This window comes from Callorhinus ursinus, unplaced genomic scaffold (genome assembly GCF_003265705.2).
Source record: "Callorhinus ursinus isolate GAN/ISIS: 27379988/994484 unplaced genomic scaffold, GSC_fseal_2.0 scaffold12, whole genome shotgun sequence".
Taxonomy (NCBI): domain Eukaryota; kingdom Metazoa; phylum Chordata; class Mammalia; order Carnivora; family Otariidae; genus Callorhinus; species Callorhinus ursinus.
Genome location: NW_027397074.1, coordinates 78194063 through 78215887, shown reverse-complemented (window position 1 = coordinate 78215887; position 21825 = coordinate 78194063). Strand labels below are relative to the sequence as shown.

General features: G+C 44.1%; 1 protein-coding gene and 1 pseudogene across 1 annotated transcript in view; one reads left to right on the top strand and one right to left on the bottom strand.

The window, feature by feature from the left end:
• Positions 1–8594, bottom strand: part of TMEM178B (transmembrane protein 178B) — a 336563-nt gene extending 327969 nt beyond the window's left edge. Inside the window, exon 1 of the mRNA XM_025854845.2 lies at positions 6949–8594. Coding sequence (XP_025710630.1) covers positions 6949–7330 — 382 coding nt within the window. The 5' untranslated portion in view covers positions 7331–8594. The remainder of the gene's footprint in view (positions 1–6948) is intronic.
• LOC112810963 (large ribosomal subunit protein eL31-like) lies at positions 1565–1974 on the top strand (annotated as a pseudogene).
• Positions 8595–21825: the final 13231 nt, after the last annotated feature.

The following is a 21825-nucleotide window of genomic DNA, read 5'->3' as shown; positions in this document are numbered from 1 at the left end:
CGCACTCCCTCCTCTCTCTGTGTACTCTTTGGAGTACATAGTTATAAAAGAATCTGCATCTGAATACATATTTGTGACTTTACCCCCCAATTCCTGGATGTTCACAGGGTCAAACTAGCCCAAGAGAGTGTTTAGGATTCTGCCGGAAGACCTAGGATTACCTACTAACAGCAGAGAGGGAAAAAATTATTTTTAACTGACAACCCAAAGTGGAATATACAGAATTGATCCTGTAATTGATCCTTACCAACCCTACAGTAAAAGAATAAATAAACAAACCTGGAACAGAAATATGGCTCCTGACTTTGTTGACTCAGTAAAAAGAACTCATCCCCTTCCCGAATTCCCCGACCAGTTGATTCCTGATCCAGCTGACACAAATGTGATCCTCTGAGGAAGAGCCTGATCCAACCACAGAAGACAGTGAATTTGTCATTGAGCTAGAGTGTAAGTTCCCTCAGGACAGGAACCATGTGATGCCTCTTTGCTTTCCCCCAGCACCTAGCAGAGCACTGGGCACACAGCAGGTGCTCAAAACACATCACACCAACCCTCTCTCTCTTCCCACCCATGCACTTGCCCACTGAGTCACAGGGCTCCCAACTGTCAACTCTCACTGGTTAGTTGTATTTCAGCGTGATGAAGGAGGAGGGTGCAACTGAGTGCATTTGCTTGTACCTTTGGGCAGACACACAACGTGCATGCATGGGGACACACACTGTATATCAAGACCATGGGTATTTGTATGTGTTTGCCTGTGAGCAGGTCAAGCCTCCCTATATTTTAAAACCAAGACTAATGGAACCATTTAATTTTGGGCTTACTTGTCCATCTTCCCCTTTGTGCTTCCTAAGAGCAAAGACACTTCATGGCATTCACTCCTTCACATTACGTTCTACACTGATTAGTTCATTAGACATTATTTTTATTCCGATTGGCATAAAGTAGTACTATTTTTAGTAGCATTACTTTTAAGGTAGTACCGTTTTGTTTTTGTTTTGTTTTGTTTTGTTTTTTGTAGTAAGCTCTATGCCCAATGTGGGGCTGAACTCACAACCCCAGGATCAAGAGCTGCATGCTCTGCTGACTGAGCCAGCCAGACTCCCCTTATTTTTATTTCATATGTATTTATTTATTATCTGTCTCTCACTCCTGGAATGTAAGCTTCTCCAAGATGCCCAGTCCCTAGGCTCTCAATTAATATTTGCGGAATAAATGAGTATGTCCTTCATGGTTCTAACCTCAGCATCTACCACAGTGAACAAAATAGATACTCAGATATCATATAACAAAGTGTGTATGAGCTTCTGTCAGCAGGTCTCAAAGCAAGGTGCGTGAGCCACTTTAAAATGATCTCCCTCCTCAGCGCTAAGCTGAAGTCAGTCCTCAAGCAGATCTCCCCTGGGTGAGATTCTAAAATTAACTTATTTCTTTTCCAGTTTGAGGAATCAAGACACCGGCCTCTTCTCCACCCCACCCTTGCCCCAGCAGACTCTATGGTGACAAGAGAATACAGTGGGTGTCATCAAACCTGGAGCCAGCTTTCCAACCAGGGCCCGGCAGAATGGCTCCCGTGAAGAAGGGTGGCAAGAAGAAAAAGGGCCATTCTGCCATCAATGAGGTAGTGACCAGAGAATATACATCAACATTCACAAGTGCATCCATGGAGTGGGTTTCAAGAAGCATGCCCCTCGGGCACTCAAAGAGAACCGGAAATTTGCCATGAAGGAGACGGGAACTCCAGATGTGTGCACTGACACCAGGCTCAACAAAGCTGTCTGGGCCAAAGGAATAAGGAATGTTCCATACCGTATCCGTGTGCAGTTGTCCAGAAAACGTAACGAGGATAAAGATTCACCAAACAAGCTCTACACACTGGTTACCTATGTACCTGTCACCACTTTCAAAAATCTACAGACAGTTAATGTGGATGAGAACTAATCACTGATTGTCAAATAAAGGTATAAAACTGCAAAAAAAAAAAAAATCCTGGAGCCAGAATTCGAATCCTGGCAGTTTCACTTCCTGATCATGAGACTTGGCAAGTTCATTGACATTTATGCACCTCAGTTTCCTTAACTGCAGAATAGCAAGAAAAAAATAATAACACCCACCTTGAGTGTTATAATGAAGAATACATTAATAATAATACCAATATCTGTAAAACTCTTAGAGGAGTACCTGGCATTTGGCAATTACCATTAATTATCATTAATCCTCCCCGCCCAGTCAACAATGCCAGTTTCTTTTAATGGAGTTGAGAGAGGGAGGGGAAAGAACAGAGAAGCATGTGAGAATTCTGTGAGTCAAAGATGGAGAATGCATAAAATATAGATTTAGTGTAACTGACCATGAACTCACACCTTCTGCCCAAAACATTCAAGTAGCAAAGTTTCTTCAAGGGTAGAACAATATACTTAAATTTAAGCTCAAGTTATCATGTTTAATTATCCTCACCTGAAACGAAGTATGTGCTTATTCTCTTTAGAGGCTCTAGGCTCCGTGCAGCACTGTCCAATGGAGCTTTCCGTGACGGGAGGAATGTTCTCTCATCTGCACCATCCAAAACGACAGCCACTAGCCACGCGTGGCTCTTGAACATTTGCAATGTGGCCAACAGACTAAGGAAATGAATTTTTAATTTCATTGAATACTGGTTATTTTAAATTTAAATAGCCACTTGTGGCTAGTGGCTACCCTACCTGGGATCTGAGTAGACAAGCCCCTGGCCTTGGCTCTTCCTCACTCTCCAGCTCCATGCTCTGCTCCTCTCCCGCCTCCAGCAGTCAACACTCCCGAGGCCAGACTGCTGTCTCACACCTCCCCGGCTAGGCAGATGCTGCCCTCTTGGCCTGAACTGCCCTTTCCTTGCCATCCACCTCCCAACTTCATGAAAACTGTGTTCAGATTTCACTTCCTCTGGGCAACTTTCCCCAATTCCCTCCCGGCTTACCTCACCCTACTGCCAACACAATCCATCACTGCCTGATCTGTGCTACTCTGCATCTGTTTCCGCTGCTCTCATCACCCGGTAGTTGTCATGTATTCCCTGTGATGCTAACAGACTGGGGGAGTTTTAAGGACCAGGTCTTATTCATGGCTGCGTTCTTGTGGTGTGTGCCCATCGCATAATATATGTGCAGTAAATATCTGCTGAGCACATTAGTCACTGCATATGAATACATGCAATGTTTTGTTAAATAAGCCTCAGTGTATTGACAACCACTCCCTGATTATATAGATCGAATTCTCTTATAAGGCCTATTTTCAAATAATAAAAAAGTTATGAGAGTCTCAGTTGCAGGTCTATTTATTTTAAGCCATATCAATATAACATTTCAGTACAAATCAAGGAATATAAATGTTCCCTGGAACAAAATCCGACCTGTAGCTGCTCCTCCTAAGGGTCTGGAAGTCTCTTGGATTTCAGAAACTGATCCTGTCATTGATCTGTCCCCCCCGTGCTTGCAGTGACTTACTAGGGAGACACTGACGCAGTTGAAAATCAAGAAGACAAGAGGACTTGATTATGGACAGAGTCATATGGGAATTCAAGGGTGATCTATCCTTGCTACACCCTCTACCCAATCCTACCTCCAAGAAGAAAATCATCAAAATCTTATCTAATGTGAAAAATACTGACATGGGTGATACATGTCTGTTCAGTGACATATGCTATCCCCAAAAAAAGGATTGTTTCCCTTATTCCTTAGCAAAACTTTTTGCTCAAAAAAATCTTCCTTGTTAAATTATGTAGCATCTGTTGCAATATTAACCTGCCCTGGGAGCCACCCTGGTTCATTTTTTTTCATCACAATTTTCTGACTAATCCTTTATTTGGATTCCCACACAAGTGTTCCTACAATTAGAAGAAGCTTTTGATGGATACAATTCTGTGAACCTTATTTGTATGAGATATTTCCCAAGGACCAAGCATCTGGTGAATGTATTTTACAAATGATTTTCTTTCCTGCCCTTCAGGAACTTACAGTTCAATAAGACAAATAAATATACAGTGACCAGAAATGCATATTCATTGGTACAATCATGGCAGTGGGCATTGAAGAAATGGATTTCAGAGAGAACATGCATCCAAAGGACTTCATCTTCAAATCAGATATAGATTTGACTTTTGTTTTCTTATTAATTATGTGGTTTTGTTTTATTTTAAAATGCACAAACAGCACTTTCTAACGTAATGAACATTGATTTAAAAAATGATTGAGTTACATGGGGCTGTATGATCATTTAGATAAATCTCTAGTTTTCCCATATTACTGACAGATTTTACACAGTCTTTTCTCTGGTTTCCCTTTCCCCTCACCCAACACATATCTCCCAGAATTTGAATCTAAGATGCTCCCCCAAAAGACAAAGGACTAACATATCTTTTGAGGCTACTAACGAATACTATGAGATAAGTATCTTTCCTTAAGTTGCCTGCCTTAAATTTAAATATAGGGATATCAATTTTTTTTTTACTTCCTTCCAAAATCTGCCAATCTAGGAAGAACGCTGATTAAGTCTAGAAATTATGTTCCATGTTATTGGAATTGCTTGTGAATTCTACTAATATAAGATGCACTTATTTCCAAAATGTGTCTCTTGTTGCTTAGAAAAGAGAAGATCTAGCTTTCACAGATTATGTTTTGAGGTTAAAAATGAAGATAGTGACCTTAAGTTCCTCAAGATTTGTAAGGCTGGCATGCCATCTATCTCAATAATACCTAACAAGAATGTCAAATGGCCAGAAACGGCCCTGGTAAGCGGGTGTTTGCAGCTGACAGTGATTGCTGTATTTTGGGTGATGGGGAACAGCATCTCCATTAGTTCAAGTGAAATACAATGCTCTGCCAACTCTGGGTATCAGTGTATTCAATCCCCCTGCTGTGCAGTGTCCATTTTCTGTTGCAATTAAAAATCAGTTGATACAAAGTCAAAATGTTGTACCCTCTTCCCCTATCCCTTTCCCTGTCACTGTGTTTCCAGCTTCACCGGAAGAACATGTCACTATGGTAACGAATCTCTCTGGTGCACAGACCAAGTCAACCTTTCTAGCCGGATTGCTAGGCAAAGCAACATGGAATCAAAGCCCTCAATGGAACCACCGGGAGCCATGGATTCCATCCCCCTTTTTCTGAGTGGAGTGAACCAATGCCAGACAGAAGGATACCCAATCCATCGTGCTGCCAGAGACCTTTAAGAAAGGAAATGCAAGAATGTCCTTCAGCAAGTCCTACCACTGTTTTTCAGTCGTTATTAACATGAATTCTTCCTCATGTTTCAGCTAACTTCCTACCATTTCAATTTTAATGAAAGCGGAGCACAACCAAACAATATAACACTTCATGAAACTGAGAATCTGAACGCTGTTACAGTCTACCCATTGTTAAAAAAGATTGTTTTTTCTTGCCTTCCTACTTCTAAATCCAAACCAAGTTACTCTCTTCTGGAATTCTCTAACATCCTGCCCATCTTTACAAAGTTGTAGAGCTCCAAATGGGTCACCCTGCTCTAATATGAGCCTAACTCTTAAGCAGTTGTGATGTTTGTAGTATTAACACACTCATAACCGAATCAGCTAAAATCCCTAGTCATTCTACAGAAGCTACAAAACAAACATGAAGATGGATTCTCCTTCTGGACTTCACCTCACCTACATCTGACTAGCCACCTAGACCATACCCACTGCTTGTCATTCTTAAACAACTGACTTTTTTTTTCAAATTAACTATTTTTTTCTGATCAATTTCAACATTTTTCTGAATCAAAGAACATCAGTTCTCACAAATGATATTTTACAACAGGAGCAAACCTGCATTATAATATTAAGGGACAGTAAGAACTGTTCCATCTGGGCCTCAGAGACTTTGCAGAGAACATCATTTTCACCTTGGCATCACCATTTAATAGTTGAAGGCAATGAAACATGGTGGGGGGGGGTGGGAACAAGACTCAGAAAGTCACACCACATCTTCCAGAATGCAACTACCATAGAAGGGAATGCATTCCCTTTTTCAGAGCAATATTAATATATATCCAAACAACATTTCAATGGATTAACAGAACAGGGTGGCCCCCAAAGTATAAATCATCCAAGATTTACAAACTGCATCAGATGAACAGACTTTTAAAAAATTGTGGGATCAACATTAGAGTACCCAAGAAATTTTCATCATTAGCAAATGAAGTCCGTTTTCTGTTTTGGAATACTTCAGGTATTTTTGATATAAATCTTCAGAACATGGTAATTTTTTTTCCTCTGAAGTGCCCACTTTGGTGTTACCTGAGGAACTACTTTTTATTTATTAGGCCCTGTTAAAATTCGATGCACACAAGTCACTTTTGTCAACCACCTCCCCAAAAGGAGAGATCAAGAATCGTGGTAGGATGCTCCTGGTCAACAAGACTGTCACTGCAACGGGACAGGGGCTGTGATTTACTGATGTTTATGTGACCAATGCCTGCACCGTGCTCAGCACAGTCTAGCACTTAGCAAGCGTTTGTGGCGTGAATAAGGTGAATAAGGCCTTCTCGGTGAGATGCTGAATCAGTCCGACATCTAAAACAAAGATTAAAACTAGGAGGCTGTCTGCCTGACACATCATTCTCAAATTTGGGGACTGCTCTGCGAACAACACAACATGAGAGATTCCCTCCCTTTTCAGAGACTGATGAAGCATTAGCCTGAATTAAAAACCCTGGCCCACGATATTCCACGGGAATCCCATCAGACCAACGCAAGACCAGAGGCCGGCCGGAGAGAAGTACGCCTCCATTACCAGCTACTGGGGGGCAAGTTCTGGCCAGTCCGAGGCTCCGCAGGGCCTGGCTAACCTGACCTCCTGGAAGTAGGAGGCCCGGGAGACTGTGGCCCCGCGAAGGGAGGAGAGGGTGGCCGGGCCTAGGAGGCGCCGGGCTCTCCGCAGCGCCACGCCTCGCGCTTACCTTTCCGAATGAGGGCTGCGATCTCGGGGTCGAAGCCCTGCCGGTGGCACTTCCTCCAGAGGCCCATGTTGGTGGAGTTGTACTGCCGGCTGCACTCGTCAACCGGGCTCATGGCGAAGAGCTGCCGGCGGTTCCGGGCCCGGAGGAGTTTGCCCTCCCAGCGGTCCAGGCGCGAGCGGCTCGCCCGGAGCGGCAAGTTGTTGTTGTTGTTGTAAATGAAGCCGGGGTCGACCCGGCGGGTGTTGAAGGCCTTGCACCTGTCCCTGTGCTTCCTGGCGTCCGTCTCGTACCAGTGGTCCGAGCAGATGGCCACGGCCAGCATGCCGAGGGCGCAGAGCGCTAGCGAGAGGCCCGTATAGAGCAGTAACCTTCCGGCAGCCATGCCTCCGCTTGGCGGCTACACCATGGGCATGATCCGCCGCAGCCTCGCCTTCCCTCCGCGCGCCCGGAACAAAGCGGCGGGCGGGCGGCCGAGCCAAGGGGGGGAGGGGGACCGGAGGGGGACTCGCGCCGCGGCGCCCCCTCGCCCCCGCCTGCCGGTGCGCGGCCCAGGGACTGCGGGGATGGGGGCGGGCAACCTAAAAAGTTCTGATCCGGGGAGGCTCGGGCGGGCTCCTGGGCATCCTCCGGGGCAGGTGCAGCCTCGGGCGGCAGCGAGCGGGACAAGACCGCCTCCCGCCCCCTCCCTGCCCGGCAGGAAGCGACTGCCCCGAACAGGCCGCGTCCGCACGCAGCTGGGCTTCGGGCGCCGCTGCCCTGGGGCCAGAAACTAAACACCAAGTGCCCTCGGCTGCAGTGGGGCTGCCGGGCTTTCTTTGTGCAGGGTAGCGATGGGACCCCTCGCCTGGCTTTTTCTTGGGGTAAGGGGGTGGGGGCTATCACGAGGAGCTGCGCGACGACCGAATGAACTCCAGCACCCGCGATGCGGCCGGCCAGCGAAGGAAACCTCCAGATGCCAGGGCCGGCTGCCCTGAGTCCCGCCTGGGTCTCCCACTCAGCGACTCTCCCCCTTCCGGTCTGCAAGCGAAGAAATGTTCTTCCTTTCTGAGTCGGGTCTTTTTTAAAATCTCCGTCCTCTGGTCACCAGCAGGTCCCTTGCTCTGTCTGGCCAGCGCGCTGTGCTCAGAGGCGGGCTCCCCGTGGGCGCACGTTTGCGGCCGACCTTTCCGCGCGGGCTCCCGGGTCGTCTGTGTCTGGCCTCGCCATTCAGGAGGCCCCTCGGGCCGACGGCGCGGTCACTCGGACGGCGTTACAGGACGAGCCTTGGCCCGGGACTGGGGACGACTGGGCGGCAGCTGGCGGGCGCGAGGGGCAGGCTGCGCAAAGGCGGGTGCACCCGGCAGGGCGCACCGCGCGGGGCGCGCGGAACTCGGCTCGCGGTGCCTTCAACACCATGGACAGGTCGCGCGATTGGGGCTCACCGCCAGCTGGACAGCCAGCCCCCGGGGCGTCATGCCGATCTCCCCAGCGCCCTCTTCTTCCTCAGTATCCACCCGACAGGTTCCAGACCCGCCTCTCCCGCGACGCCTCTGCCTCACTTCATCTGGCTCCCAAGTAGCCCCGGGAACGTGCTGCCCAGGTGCAAAGAAAATGCTGCAGGCACCGAGGAAAACAGCGGCCCCGGCCCTTCAAAACAATCCGCCCCCTTCTCCCGCCACCCGAACCCGGCACTGTAGCTGTCTGCTCTGCCCAACTGGAGTCAGCCGCTCTCAGACTGCACCATTTTCTTCTCAGCCCACCCGAGGCGCCGGCTCACTCGGCAGCGTGCAGAGAATCCCGTCCCGGTCTCAACGTCCCACGATCAGGCTCCCGGCGCGCGGTGGCCGACGAGGTGAATGGGGCGAGGGTGGGGGAGGGAGGCTGGGTCGCTGCCTCCTCCTCTAGCCGCGGCGGCTCCGGGGCCTCGCGGGCCGGGCGGGTGCTGGGGAGCGAGAGCCCCAGCTGCGCCCGGGGTGCTCGGGAAATCGCATCGCCCGGCTGCGAGCACCGGAGGAAGCCGCTGCCGCGCTCGCTCGCTCGCCCGGGCGCCGGGCGCTGCAGCCTTGGCTAAAACCCACAGACGAGAACACGGAGCGCGCAGCCAAAAGCTAGTGATGTCATCCGTGCAACGTGAGCCTCATCTCTTATTTTTCTAGCATCCTTAAAGATAAACTGCACCATTTCCCAGGCACAAAATGCCTAAGCCTTAGTCTTTGACCAGGCAAGTCAATGGTGTCTAGATAGGTATGTGCCCAACCACATCCATATTTATGCACATATACATATATGTGGTATGTAGCATGTTTACACGCATTATTATAAATTTAGGGATGTTGCCTCCATCTCCTATTTATCTCTTTTCAGTGGTGGAAAATTCCCTCAAATCGACCACAGTTCTTTAAAAGGCTGCTTATTGCAGAGTCGGCATCCGGAGGGGCTGAGGAAGTTCCCTGCGTCCCCCGGTTTTGGTCGCTGGTATCTTGGATCACATTTGATCTTTGTTTTCCCCCCAGAAAGCCACAGGCGCTACCTCGCTAGCTACAGGCGTTTCCCCCTGGGGCCGAGTGCGTCGGTGGGGTTGTCACGGCCAACCCCAGTCTAGCCCCACGCCAGCGCCAGACACCCCGACACACACCCACCTCCACCTGCCTCCGCCTCCCTCCCTCCCCGGCAGGAAAGGAAAAATGAAATTGATTGATCCTTTCAAGGCCAGAGGAAGAGAATGTTAATGGGTGTGTAGGGGGGTGCTTAATAGATATTTTGAAAACGCCCGGGGGCTCGCTCTTTGAGAAGGGGAGGTGGGGTTAAATGAAACCCCGGCGCGGGATTTGTCCTCAACTGGGTGGCGGCTGGATTTAGGCTCAGCGCGGGCTCTGGGAAGCAGTGAAGGACCCCAGACCTTGAGCGAGTGGGCGGCAAGCGAGCCCCACTTCATCCCAGAAACGCCCCCCCCCCACCCGCCCGGCTCACGTGAGACAGCGCCGCAAAGGCTGGGAGCCTCCCTCCCAGGTTGAAAGACTGGGTTTTTCTCTCTAATGCTCGCCCCTCATTTGCACCTGCACTCCAAAACCGGGGGCCCGCACTGCCGGGGAAAGAGCTGCCCCGGGGAAAAAGAGTACCCGGCACCCTGCTTTGCACAACGGGGCCTGCGAGCCAGGAAGAGCGCACCTCCACCATATTCTTTTTGTCTTTTTTCATCCTCCCTGCAGTTTGAAAATCGGGAACGAGGCGTTTCAGTGCCATCTAGTGGGGGAGGGGCGAGCCTCGCTTTCCGTCCCTGGATGCGGCAAGGGATTTGCTGAAAGGGACAGCAGAGCCTGAGCATGTCCGCTCGGTTCCTGGGCGCCCAGCTGGTGGAGAGGCTGTGGGCGTATGCCACTTGCCAGCTCCTGGTCCCCTGGGCTCCCTAGGACGGCGAGGTGGAGCCAAGGGACTTGGCCACAATGTCTTCTCACCTTCCTTTCTACCCTCCTCCCACCAGTACCCTCTCTCCCCCAACCGTGAAAATGTGGAAACACTTTGCACATGCAGACGATGTCTGAAATTTCTGGAGCTATTTTATTCTGTAAAGCCCAGAGCACTTTGTAGGCTAACAGGATGTCTGTTTGACCCTAGCGAGGAGGCAGAAAGGTGATACGATACCTACAAGGTCACTCAGCAAGTTGGGGCACATCCAGCATTAGAGCCTCACCCTCCTCATTCTCAGCTGTGCCCTCCCCTGAGAACCAGCTGCAAGAGGCGCCTTGGAGACCCCTGGAAGCCCAGGCAGCTATCCATTTGGCAATGAAGGAAACTGTTCATTTTACCCCTATCTGTCCTCCCTCTTCCATTATTCTGTCCCTTTCTTCTTCCTCTTTAACTTTTTCTCCTGGCCTGAGCCTTAGGCCTGCTTCCCAGGATGTGCCTTGCCCCTCCTCCCATGGTCCTCCTCAGCAGTCCTGTGATTACAGGGCCCTGCTGGGAGAAGGGACCTAAATGGCACACTGTCCTCCTCTTTTCTGACCATCATTAAAATTCTGTTCTGAAATTTTTGTCCTTGGTAACATCCCCAAAGCCTTTTAAAGATGTTTGTTTGAGGCCTCCTTTGAAATGCAGTTTTCCTGGACAGCCCAACTCCATTTGGGGAAGATCTGGTCTTTGGAGCTAAAAAGATGGTGGATTCTTCCTCTAACCTGTGTAACAAGAGACTTTAGAGTCAACCATACAACAGTGCATGAATCTCTCCTAGAACATTTCCCAAAAAGTAATGGCCAGCTTCTGCTTGCACACTTGCAGTGATAGGGAAATCACTCTCTTGGCAAGCACCCTGTTCCACTGTCAGATGGTATAAATGGTTAGACAATCCTTCCTGACACTGAGTTTTATCCTAGATCCCTGTAATCCTACCCATTGGCCTTTGAGAAGCCCACAGGTACCTGATTCCTCTCCCATGTAATGGTCCTTCTCATACTTCACCTCAGCCATCATGTTCTCCCTAAGCCTTCTTCCTTCCAGGCTAAATACCCCTTGTTTATTTCCTCCTTGAACTTGCTGCTCCTGGGTTTCTGATTCTTCCTGATTATTAGTGTGTCTGGTATCCAGCAGTGCTCCTTCATCTAACAGCCAAGTCAACCAATAAAGAAAAAAACACCATCACACCGTCAGTCAGGTTTTCACATGACCCATGTAAAGTTCTAATAATCCTCACTTTCGCTTCTAGGATCTCTTCTACAACTCATCCCTTTTGAATGCTACCCTAGGATCTTGCCCCAAAATGACATCAAAATCATTGGTTTGCAGTTTCTGAAATCCACATTTTTGAAATTTGGAATTTCATTTGCTCACACACAACCTCCCTCCTTTCTCTAACCGATGTTCACATTCTCCAAGCTTTCTCCAAGCCCAACAACAGAGATGCAGAGATATCATTAAAAATTCTCTCTGTTTCCTGGGGTGCAGTTCACCCAGAGCAGACAGATGCTTTCCTACAATCTCTTCATCCACTGGGAACTGTCTTCAGTTATTATATTTGTTCTACCTTACCCCCTACTTTAGTCTGAAATCACTCTCCTTGACATTGTCTATTAGAAGCAAAATAAAAATTGATGAAGTGTGTTTTCTCTTTGCCATCTATCAACATGCCATCATTTGCTCAGAGAAAAGGCCTCCTATATATTCTTATTCCTGTTTTCCTAATTAATGTTGCGCAACTGGGACATTGATTGAAACCCAAGAGTTATCTTCTACTTTAGGCCTCCTGACAGTCCCCCAAGTGTGTAATATGCTAGTATTTATGCTTCTCTCTACATCTCATCACAGAGCCACACTGGTTTGTTAGGGACTTTCCTTCTTTTCTTCCTCATTAGGGTAATTAGAACGTCATTAGGGTCATTAAAGCATTTTCATCTCACACCTGGGCATCCAACTCCTCTCCTTGCTTTATTCTTCTACCATACCACCATGTTAATCTTATATTCTACAGTTATCCTTTACCAAAAATTCTGCAGTAATTTCATCTAGCCTGTAGATTAAAGCTCAAACTCTTTACTCCCTTACAAGGTTTCACAAAGGCTTCAGGCCATTTTCCAAAGCTGACCATCACACTCCCTTAGACACACTCTCTGTTCTAACCAGGCAGCCCTCTAAACATGTTTTGAAAAGCCCCCACATTGGCATCATTCCTCTTGCCCATAAAATATTTAACTGCTCTGCTTTTTAAAGTTCTTATAATTACAGGTGCCACATATCAGTAGGTCAAATAAATATCATTTGATCATCTCACTAGAAGCTGAAAAGACAACCAATTAAAGCCAACAAACATTCTTGATATTTAAAACCTCTTCCTAAACTAGGAATGGCTTATAAAGAATAAGATCATCTCCTTCATAAAGAAGTATTCCAAACTAGTAGGAATAAAACAAATATCACAACAGAAAAATGATCAAAGTTCATAAAAAGAAAATTTACAGAAGAAAAAAATTCAAATGGAAAATTAACATATGAAAAAAACCACTCAACCTCACTAGTAATCAGAGAATACAATTTTTTTAAATACTTCTTTTTTGCCCATCAGATGGAAAAATTTTTTTACATGTCTGTTAATGTCAAGTGTTGGCCATGGCGTAAGGAAACATGCTCTCATGCACTGCTGGTAGGAGCATAAACAGATACAGCCACTCTAGAGGGCAATTTGGAGTAGCTATTAAGGTGAAAACTAGATGTTTGTTATGATCCAGCAGATCTACTTCTAGATATCTAGCCTGTAGAAACACTGACACGAGGGGCAAAGAGCATCTTTAGTATGCTGCCCATATCCTAGGGCTTCTATGAGAAAACACCACAAATTAGGTATCTTAAAATGTCAGAAATTTATTGTCAGACAGTTCTAGAGACTGGAAGTCCAACATCAAGGTGTTGGCAGGACCATGCTCCCCCTGAAACCTGTAGGGGAGAATACTTCCTTGCCTTGGAGTATCAAGGAAATCCTTGACATTCCTTGGCTTATCGATGCTTCATTCCAATTTCTGCCTTTGTTACCACATGACTGTCTTTTCTCACATCATCCTTCCTCTGTCGCCAAATTTCTCTCTTCCTATAAGGACACAAGTCATATTGGATTATAAGCCTACCCTATTCCAGCATGACCTCATTTTAATTAATTACATCTACAATGACACTATTTCTAAATAAATTTACATTTTGAGGTCATAGGCATTAGGACTTCAACATATCTTGGGGGGGGGACACTATTCAACCCATAACCCCACATTTCATGTAACAAAGAAGGGAACAGGGACACCAGGCTGATTCAGTCGGTGGAATGTGCGACTCTTGATCTCAGGTTTGTGGGTGGGCCCACAACGTGGGCCCCACGTTGGGTACAGAGATCACTTAAGAAGAAAATCCCGGGGTGCCCAGGTGGCTGAGTCAGTTAAGCATCCAAATCTTGATTTTGGCTCAAGTCATGATCTCAGGGTCATGAGACCGAGCCCCATATCAGGCTCCACGCTGGGCATGGAGCCTGCTTAAGAGTCTGTCTTCCTCTCCCTCTGCCCCTCCCCTGCCAAAAATAATAATAAATAAATAAAATTTTTAAAAAGAAGGGGACATAAGAAAACATACCTGTATCTGCTTACCTGTGCAAAATGAAAGAGTGATGGAAGAACCAAGAAGCCTAGCAGACAACAGGAGGATGATAGCAGATAACCACTACCACCATTAGACTGAAGGCAGGCTTGGCCCTAACAGAGAGCTCTGGGCAAGCATAAAAGTGAAGGCCCGCATCTCACGTGTCTATGTGTTTACAGGTGTAAGTCAAATGACAAGTCGTTAAATAAAAATGTTCTAACCTTCTACCTTACAAATAAATACCTTTATGATGACAAATTTTCAAATATGTGTAAAGTTATATTAGGCATGAATAAAATTTGGCAAAATATCAAAGCATCAAATTAATTATGCTTGTTCATGTATTGATGGGCCAGCAATGCACAGGTGAGTAATAAAGGCATTCATAATTCATAACTTATAATACATATTCATAAGACTTACTTTTCTTGACTTTTATTTCAGAAAAATCACTCTTGTTATAATCAAGATTTTCACATAACTTTATGTTCTATTAATGGTAATGCCAAATGGTTTTTTTCTTTGTTTTGAGAGAGAGAGAGCGAGTGGTGGGGAGAGGCAGAGGGAGAGGGAGAGAGGGGGCTCGATCTCACGACCCTGAGATTATGACCTGAGCCAAAATCAAGAATTGGACACTTAACCAACTGAGCCACCCAGGCACCCCAGGATTTTCTTTTTACGTGATCTCTGCACCCAACATGGGGCCCGAGCCCACAACCCGGAGCCTGACATGGGGCTCGATCTCAGGACCCTGAGATCATGACCTGAGCTGAAATCAAGAGTCAGATGTTTAACCAACTGAGCCACCTAGGCACCCCAGTAGTTTTTTTTTAATTAATTTCAATTTGAAGGAACTTCCCTCTACTAAAGCAGTAACACTTTCACTGGAAATGTCAATAAAATTCTTAAAGCAATGGACTTTTACAAATTATATTCAAACATTGACAATGTTTGAACTGACAATCACATATGACAAGTTATTGTTAATGCAAAAAATACTATATTACTTTTATCATATAAATCATTATCACATATATCATGATTTTTACTGTCAAAGTGATATCTAGATCCCTACAATACGTATTCAGTTCTTCTTTCAAATATTCCCTTGCTAGAATGAAAACTACCAAAAATCATAGTACATTGCTTAATTTGTTCAAATCTCTCTACAGCTGAGACCATATCTTGATCGATAATAGCTGGAAAATAGTTACTACAAGCATTATTTGGGGATTATTTGTACCTGAATCCTCTTCTTTAAAGTCATAAAACATTTGCTTTTCCTTATTATATTTCCTTATATTTTATTAGAATATCACTTTTGGTTTCAAACGCAGTTTATTTCTACTTAGAAAACTATTTTCTTTACAATTTAAAAAGTATTTTTAATCCCTTAAATTAAAAAACAACACACACACAAATATTGTGGTTACCAAACAAAAGCATCCCACTTGTCAGTTCACGCTCTACATCAGTTTTGGATTTTAAACAAACCTCTAAAAAAAAAGGTATTTTTAATCCCTTTAACTGAGAAATCACCAAACTTAGATCTGCTTTTGTTATACTATTAACAGCAAGCAATAGTTCATATCAAAAAATTGTAGATAGCACAAATCTGACATTAATTTTATTTTCCATGAAAGACCACACTTTGCTCTGTATTTAAGGGGTTTCTATTGTTTCATTTAGCTTTCCTAGTATATCTTATATCCTTTCCAAATTAAATTTAATGGCTTTAGTCAGCATTTCCATTGCATGTCTTAAGTGACTATAAGGTCAAATTAAATGTGTTTTGCCTAAGGATAGATTCAAGACATAGAAATAATCGTTGCATTTCTCCAAAGAACTTCATGACTATTGGCTCAGTTGAGGCCACATCTCTAGTAACAAATTCAAACTACATTCCATATGTGTTATCAAGAACGTTTCTGGATTTTAGGCCAAAATCGAGGTTAGGTCTAGAAATGCACTTATAGTTTAAGAGTAGTGTGAATTACAAGAGCATGATATTGCAAAACATGCCTCCGTTACTGTGTGCCACTCTTCAAAATACCTAAAATTCATGTATAACTCCAGAACCATGAATTGGAACACAAAGGGAAGCAAGAAAATGGATGCCCATCACGGCTGGGAAGTGACACTTCCTGGTTCAAAAATCTACTACACGTGTGCTATCTGGGAGGAAGGGTGTGACAAGTTCATTGTTTCATCTTTTCTTTGATCAAAGCGCCTCCACCCTCAGACCCTTTCCATGCTCCGAAGCAGTATATACCACCAACATCAGCTGCAACACAACCCACAAAGTTTACAGGCATTTAGATGCAGTTGTCTTTTGTTCTGAGCACACAGGGCAAGAGATTCAGAAAAGCATTTCCTTGGGGTCTGTACTACGTTAACCATGTGCAAATTTCAGTCCCCTGCAGTAGAACAGAGCAGGGAAAATCAAGGAACAAAGCTGAGGGCATACAGGCCAGGATGGACTGGCACACAGTAGATATTCTCATCGAGTCAGGACCAAGACATATGTGCTCTCTCTACCATCACTGTTTAATATTTTGGGGGGTCAAGAGTAGAGCAGGCAACAGAAATTCAGAGTTGCAACAACTGCAAAGGGGAATGTAAAATGAGTATTATATGTGGATAGTAGGACTAAAAACTCAAAAGAATAAACTAAAAATACTCAAGAACTAATACATTCCAATTTAATAGCAATTGTTAGAAAATATACTGGAAAACTATCCCATATACAACAACAACAAAAAGCCTATAATATACATAAGAATAACAGTTCATGATCCTGGAGTCCCGGGATCAAGTCCCGCATCGGGCTCCCTGCTTAGCAGGGAGTCAGCTTCTCCCTCTGACCCTCCCGCCTCTCATGCTCTCTCTCTCTATCTCATTCTCTCTCTCTCAAATAAAATAAATAAAATCTTATAAAAAAAAGAATAACAGTTACAAAGAAAGTGAAGGCTTTATGTGAAGATAACTACTGAATTTTATCAAGAGACACAAATACCTGAAAAGATGTAGAAACCCACCATATTCCTGAGTGAAACAACTCGATACCTATAAAAATGTCAGTGTTTTACAAAATCATTCATAGATTAATGTGGTTCCAATCAAAATCTCAATAGGTTTTACTGGAACTTGGAAAATAATTCTAAAGCTCATCTATAAAAAGCTAGTAGTGGGAATAGCTAAGATACTTTTACCTGATAATTTCCCTCTCATAAGTATTAAACTATTTTTTAAAGCCACAATATTTTAAACAGTATGATATCAAACTGAGGGTTGCTGGAGGGGAGGTGGCTGGGGGGATGGGGTAACTGGGTGAGGAGCATTAAGGAGGGCATGTGATGTCATAAGCGCTGGGTATAATACAAGACTGATGAATCACTGAACTCTACCTCTGAAACTAATAATACATTATATGTTAATTAATTGAATTTAAATTAAAATAAATAATTTTAAAAAGGAAAAAATAATAAACAGTATGATATCCACTTCTTAGACCTTGTACTTTCTCCCCAGAAGGCACAAGAGTTTTTTATAAATGAAAAGAATAAGGAACCCAATCTAATCATTCACCAAAAATCATGGCACACATGATTTGTATGAACTTAGACCCCTTAGGGACTACAATTCCACAAAATATGGAAATATGATGAGTGTATAACAGCCTCCCAGGCAGGCTCTGACCAATCTGGGTGCACTGTGATGGCATTTGGCTAATGCGATACCCTGATGTTTTCCAGGCATTGGCCTCCTGCGCCGAGGACTCATGGTCTATGTGGACAGCATCTTGTTCTACTCCCTGACCTGACGTATCATGAGTCTGGAGCCTGTAAATCCTTGATCACCAGCTACATCATCTGTTATGGAGTGTTTGTGTCCCCCAAAAATTCACATGTTGAAGTCCTAACCCCCAATGTGATAGTATTTGGAGATGGGCCTTTGGGAGGTAATTAGGTTTAGATGAGGGCATAAGGGTGGTATCCCCATGATGGCATTAGACATCAGAAAGCTTGCTTTCCTCTCTCTTTCTCGGCCACATGAGGACACAGAGAGAGAAGGTAGCCATCTGTAAGCCAGGAAGAGAGCTCTCATAAGAACTCCATCATTCCAGGGCGCCTGGGTGGCTCAGTTGGTTAAGCGACTGCCTTCGGCTCAGGTCATGATCCTGGAGTCCCGGGATCGAGTCCCACATCGGGCTCCCTGCTCAGCGGGGAGTCTGCTTCTCCCTCTGACCCTCCCTCCTCTCATGCTCTCTCTCTCTCTCTCATTCTCTCTCTCAAATAAATAAATAAAATCTTTAAAAAAAAAAAAAAAAGAACTCCATCATTCCAGCACAATGATCTTGGACTTCCAGCCTAGAAAATTGTGAGAAATTAAATTTCTATTGTTTAAGCCACCTAGTTGATGGTATTTTGTTATGGCAGCCCAAGCAGATTAAGACATCATAACCCCCATAGCAACTCAAAGGGACACAAGTTTGAACCACATTGTGGTGTGTCTCCACCACATCATACCTGATCAAGTGAAATGATCTGCATCTTGCTGAACAAGGTATTAGTAGTTCTGGGATAGGATAGGCCCCAATTTCCCTTCCTAGAAGTTGATATTTCCTGGGATTTCCTGTTTATTACCAGCCATTCTAGTGCTTGTTCTCTCTCTTTTCTCACCTTGATAGCCATGGTGGCTGACCTCATTCATTTCTTCTTCCATATTTCATGTGTGAGTACTCTTCTAGGTTCTTGGAGACACCAGTGAAAAACAAAGAAAGATACCTGGCCTCATAGAGCTTATATTCTAGTAGTGGGAGACAAGTAATAACCAACTAAATACATACATACATACATATATAAATACATACATACATACAGTAGTATTGTAGAAGATGATAAATCTTATAGGAAAACAATAGAGCAGTGGGTAAGAGTATTATGGACTGAATGTTTGCATACCCCCAAAATTCATAAGTTGAAGTCCCAGCCCTCAAGGTGACTGTCTTTATAGATAGGGTATTTTTTAAAATATATTTTATTAACATATAATGTATTATTTGTTTCAGGGGTACAGGTCTGTGATTCATCAGTCTTACACAATTCACAGCACTCACCATAGCACATACCCTCCCCAATGTCCATCACCCAGCCACCCCATCCCTCCCACCCCCCTCCACTCCAGCAACCCTCAGTTTGTTTCCTGAGATTAAGAGTCTCTTATGGTTTGTGTCCCTCTCTGGTTTCGTCTTGTTTCATTTTCCCCTCCCTTCCCCTATGATCCTCTGTCTTGTTTCTCAAATTCCTCATATCAATGAGATCATATGATACTTGTCTTTCTCTGATTGACTTATTTCATTTAGCATAATACCCTCTAGTTCCATCCATGTCATTGCAAATGGCAATATTTCATTTTTTTTGATGGTTGCATAATATTTCATTGTGTATATATACCACTTCTTCTTTATCCATTCATCTGTTGATGGACATCTAGGCTCTTTCCATAGTTTGGCTATTGAGGACATTGCTGCTATAAACATTGGGGTGCACATACCCCTTCGGATCCCTACATTTGTATCTTTGGGGTAAATACCCTGTAGCGCAATTGCTGGGTCGTACAGTAGCTCTATTTTCAACTTTTTGAGGAACCTCCATACTGTTTTCCAGAGTGGCTGCACCAGCTTACATTCCCACCAACAGTGTAGGAGGGATCCCCTTTCTCTGCATCCTCGCCAACATTTGTCATTTCCTGACTTGTTAATTTTAGCCATTCTGACTGGTGTGAGATGGTATCTCATTGTGGTTTTGATTTGTGTTTCCCTGATGCTGAGCAATGTTGAGCTCTTTTTCATATGTCTGTTGATCATTTGGATGTTTTCTTTACAGAAATGTCTGTTCATGTCTTCTGCCCATTTCTTGATTGGATTATTTGTTCCTTGGGTTTTTAGTTTGATAAGTTCTTTATAGATTTTGAATACTAGCCCTTTATCTGATATGTCATTTGCAAATATCTTCTCCCATTCCGTCGGTTGTCTTTTGGTTTTGTGGACTGTTTCCTTTGCTGTGAAGGAAGTCCCAATAGTTCATTTTTGCCCTTGCTTCCCTTGCTTTTGGTGATGTTTCTAGGAAGAAGTTGCTGCGGTTGAGGTCAAAGAGGTTGCTGCCTGTGTTCGCCTCAAGGATTTTGATGGATTCCTGTCTCACATTTAGGTCTTTCATCCATTTTGAGTCTATTTTTGTGTGTGGTGTAAGGAAGTGGTCCAGTTTCATTCTTCTACATGTGGCTGTCCAATTTTCCCAACACCATTTGTTGAAGAGACTGTCTTTTTTCCATTGGACATTCTTTCCTGCTTTGTCGAAGATGAGTTGACCATAGAGTTGAGGGTCCATTTCTGGGCTCTCTATTCTGTTCCATTGATCTATGTGTCTGTTTTTGTGCCAATACCATACTGTCTTGATGATTACAGCTTTATAACAGAGCTTTAAGTCCAGAATTGTGATGCCACCAGCTTTGCTTTTCTTTTTCAACATTCCTCTGGCTATTCGGGGTCTTTTCTGGTTCCATACAAATTTTAGGATTATTTGTTCCATTTCTTTGAAAAAAGTTGATGGCATTTTGATAGAGACTACATTAAATGTGTAGATTGCTCTAGGTAGCATAGACATCTTCACAATATTTTTTCTTCCAGTCCATGTGCATGGAATATTTTTCCATTTTTTTGTGTCTTCCTCAATTTCTTTCATGAGTATCCTATAGTTTTCTGAGTACAGATTCTTTGCCTCTTTGGTTAGATTTATTCCTAGGTATCATGATTTTGGGTGCAACTGTAAAGGGGATCGACTCCTTAATGTCTCTTTCTTCTGTCTTATTGTTGGTGTATAGAAATGCCACTGATATCTGTGCATTGATTTTATATCCTGCCACTTTACTGAATTCCTGTATGAGTTCTAGCAGTTTTGGGGTGGAGTAGTTTGGGTTTTCCACATAAAGCATCATATCATCTGCAAAAAGTGAGAGTTTGACTTCTTCTTTGCTGATTTGGATGCCTTTTATTTCTTTTTGTTGTCTGATTGCTGTGGCTAGGACTCTAATACTATGTTGAATAGCAGTAGTGATAGTGGACATCCCTGTCATGTTCCTGATCTTAGGGGAAAAGCTCTCAGTTTTTCCCCATTGAGGATGATATTAGCTGTGGGTTTTTCATAGATGGCTTTTATGATATTGAGGTATGTACCCTTTATCCCTACACTGTGAAGAGTTTTAATCGAGAAAGGATGCTGTACTTTGTCAAATGCGTATTCTGTTGCTTTGGGATGGAATGTTCTGAATATATCTGTGAAGTCCATTTGGTCCAGTGTGTCATTTAAAGTCTTTATTTCCTTGTTGATCTTTTGCTTAGATGATCTGTCCATTTCAGTGAGGTGGGTGTTAAAGTCCCCCACTATTATTGTATTGTTGTCAATGTGTTTCTTTGCTTTTGTTATTAATTGCCTTATATAATTGGCTGCTCCCATGTTAGGGGCATAGATATTTAAAATTGTTAGATCTTCTTGTTGGATAGACCTTTTAAGTATGATGTAGTGTCCTTCTTCATCTATTATTATAGTCTTTGGTTTAAATTCTAATTTGTCTGATAAAGGATTGCCACCCCAGCTTTCTTTTGATGTCCATTAGCATCTGGAGGTGTCTTTGGGTCTAAAATGAGTCTCTTGCAGACAGCATATCGATGGGTCTTGTTTTTTTTTTAATCCAATCTGATAGCCTGTGTCTTTTGATTAGAGCATTTAG